General features: G+C 42.7%; 1 protein-coding gene across 1 annotated transcript in view; it reads right to left on the reverse strand.

The window, feature by feature from the left end:
- Positions 1–298, reverse strand: part of SHISA3 (shisa family member 3) — a 6,055-nt gene extending 5,757 nt beyond the window's left edge. The window contains exon 1 of the mRNA XM_015623666.2: positions 66–298. Coding sequence (XP_015479152.1) covers positions 66–298 — 233 coding nt within the window. The remainder of the gene's footprint in view (positions 1–65) is intronic.
- Positions 299–2,095: the final 1,797 nt, after the last annotated feature.

Raw genomic sequence — 2,095 nt, forward strand, 5'->3', positions numbered from 1 at the left:
CGTACCCTACACCCTCACACTCACAATCACACACACGGTCCCCCAGCCGCCCCCCCGCCGCTCACCTGCCGTCCCCGGCCCCGCTGCTCCCACAGCATCGCCCCGCGGCCCGCTGGCCCCGGCCCTGCGGCTCGGCCCGTCCCGCTCTGTACCTGCCGGTCGGACAAGGCCGGGCGCACAGGGAGGGAGTGGGGGAGGGAGGCTGCGGCCAGATCAGCGTTTGCTTTCCGAGGGTTTCCTCCTCTCGACGGGCTGTGCCCGGCCTCTGCGAGACAAGCGCTGAGCGGGGTGCGGGCATCTCCCGTCCCACACACCCGATCGTGCCCCCGAGTCCCGGCCGACACGAAGCAGAAGGATCTCTGCACTGGCAATTTATTAAAGCAGCCCTGCGCTTCTAAGGGTTAAAAAAACAATTACAGCATTTGATTTATTACAAAGACTTTTTGCTCTTTAACCTGTTTCCCTTCCTCAATACTTTTTATTGCAAAGATATAACAGCATTTCCCCAGAAGATTTATAGCATCTTTTAGTCAAACACCAGGCCCGTCACCTCTATTTTCCAAAGGGAGAGAATGAGTGTGGAGCTAGGGAGGAGGAACACATCTGTTCATATAAGAATCCAATCCTTTTTCTGCTGGAAGAATAATAGCAAGTCACGGAGCAAAAACCACAAAAGGAACTGCTTATTCATTTATTCTAGAGGAAAAAGACATTTTAAATGAACTGAGCAGATTTGGACTTCTGGTTCAAGCAAAGAAACATTTCTTTAAATGATGTCTCCCCTGTGTGCTATCTTAGAGGCACTCTTGCTCGAACAGTGAAAGTGCTTATGAAATTTATATTAAAGCTGTGCTGGACGAAAGAATGCATTTTTCCTGCATCTGAAACTTCCTGACGTCATTTACCACTGGGGTATGAATATGTATATCAGAGTCTGACCACTTGTCCAGCGTTTTGAATGCCCATGTCACTAATTTCCTAAGTTGGCAAGTTTAGTCAAACAAAAGGAACAAAGTGTGCTGTGTACCAGCAATAAAACTGTGCACTCAGAACCATCTATCAAGACATTCGACTTCTGGCCAAATCCTAAATACAGTCCAAAAGCACTGTATTTGTTGGGGTTTTTTTACTTTAACTAATCCATTCTATTTTTTTTCCCTCTGACCCTTTTTTTTTTTTCCTGTTTTGATTTCTGTATGTATAACTAGTACCACCAGCAAATCAGAAAAGCAAATAAAAAAATTTGCATAAATTAAAAATATTTTTCATGGCTGTTTAACAGATATGGCTATAGAAATAACAAAACAGGATATAAAAGAAAAACAAATAGATTTTGAAAGAGAAAATGTGATATTCTGTCCTTCTCTGCATTTTCATTTTGAAACGATGATGTGAATTAAACTTTTACCAGCTGTCCTGACTACAAGTTCCTAGTTTTTATAAGCCAATGTTAAATATTAATACAGTTTTGCATTTACTTCATCGTGGTTTTAAAGCAAACATAACCTTCATGGAATGTTTTAAAATGTATGACTTTTAAAGGCCTAATCCAACTTCCAGAAAGGTCAAAAGGAATCTCTGTGTTGACCAGGATGAGGCTTGGAGCAGGAACTCAATAAGGTCTTCATGGTGCATTTAGCTGTCTCAGGTGCAGAGGAAAGAGAGACAACAGAGCCATCCTCTCAAGTTTGCAGGAAAGTCCAATTTGGTATGTGTCAATGAATAAATATCTCACAGCTCATATGCTGATTTTGTTAATTCATTCATCAGCTTCCCAAAAAAAAAAAAAAAAGTGCTCTGAAAAAAAGCCTCCTGAAATATATATTTTAGATCCTAAGCTACCATAGGAACTGCAGGTAGGGTCACTAAGGAGTCTCCCAGTTCACAGACATTTGGAAGACTGACCTGGGTTTATTTCTCCTTGTTTTTCCCATCTCTAGTGCTTGGATTGTTAATAAAAATGTTCGTCTTTGTGTTCCTTTAGGCAGAAGCTGTTCTCTGCTCCCCTCTGGTGATGGCAGCTGTATAGGGTTTCCTGCAAATGGGCACAATTAACCTCTTTATTTGAATCCCAAATTTCTGCAACCTGCAAGAA

This window comes from Parus major, chromosome 4 (assembly GCF_001522545.3).
Source record: "Parus major isolate Abel chromosome 4, Parus_major1.1, whole genome shotgun sequence".
NCBI lineage: Eukaryota > Metazoa > Chordata > Aves > Passeriformes > Paridae > Parus > Parus major.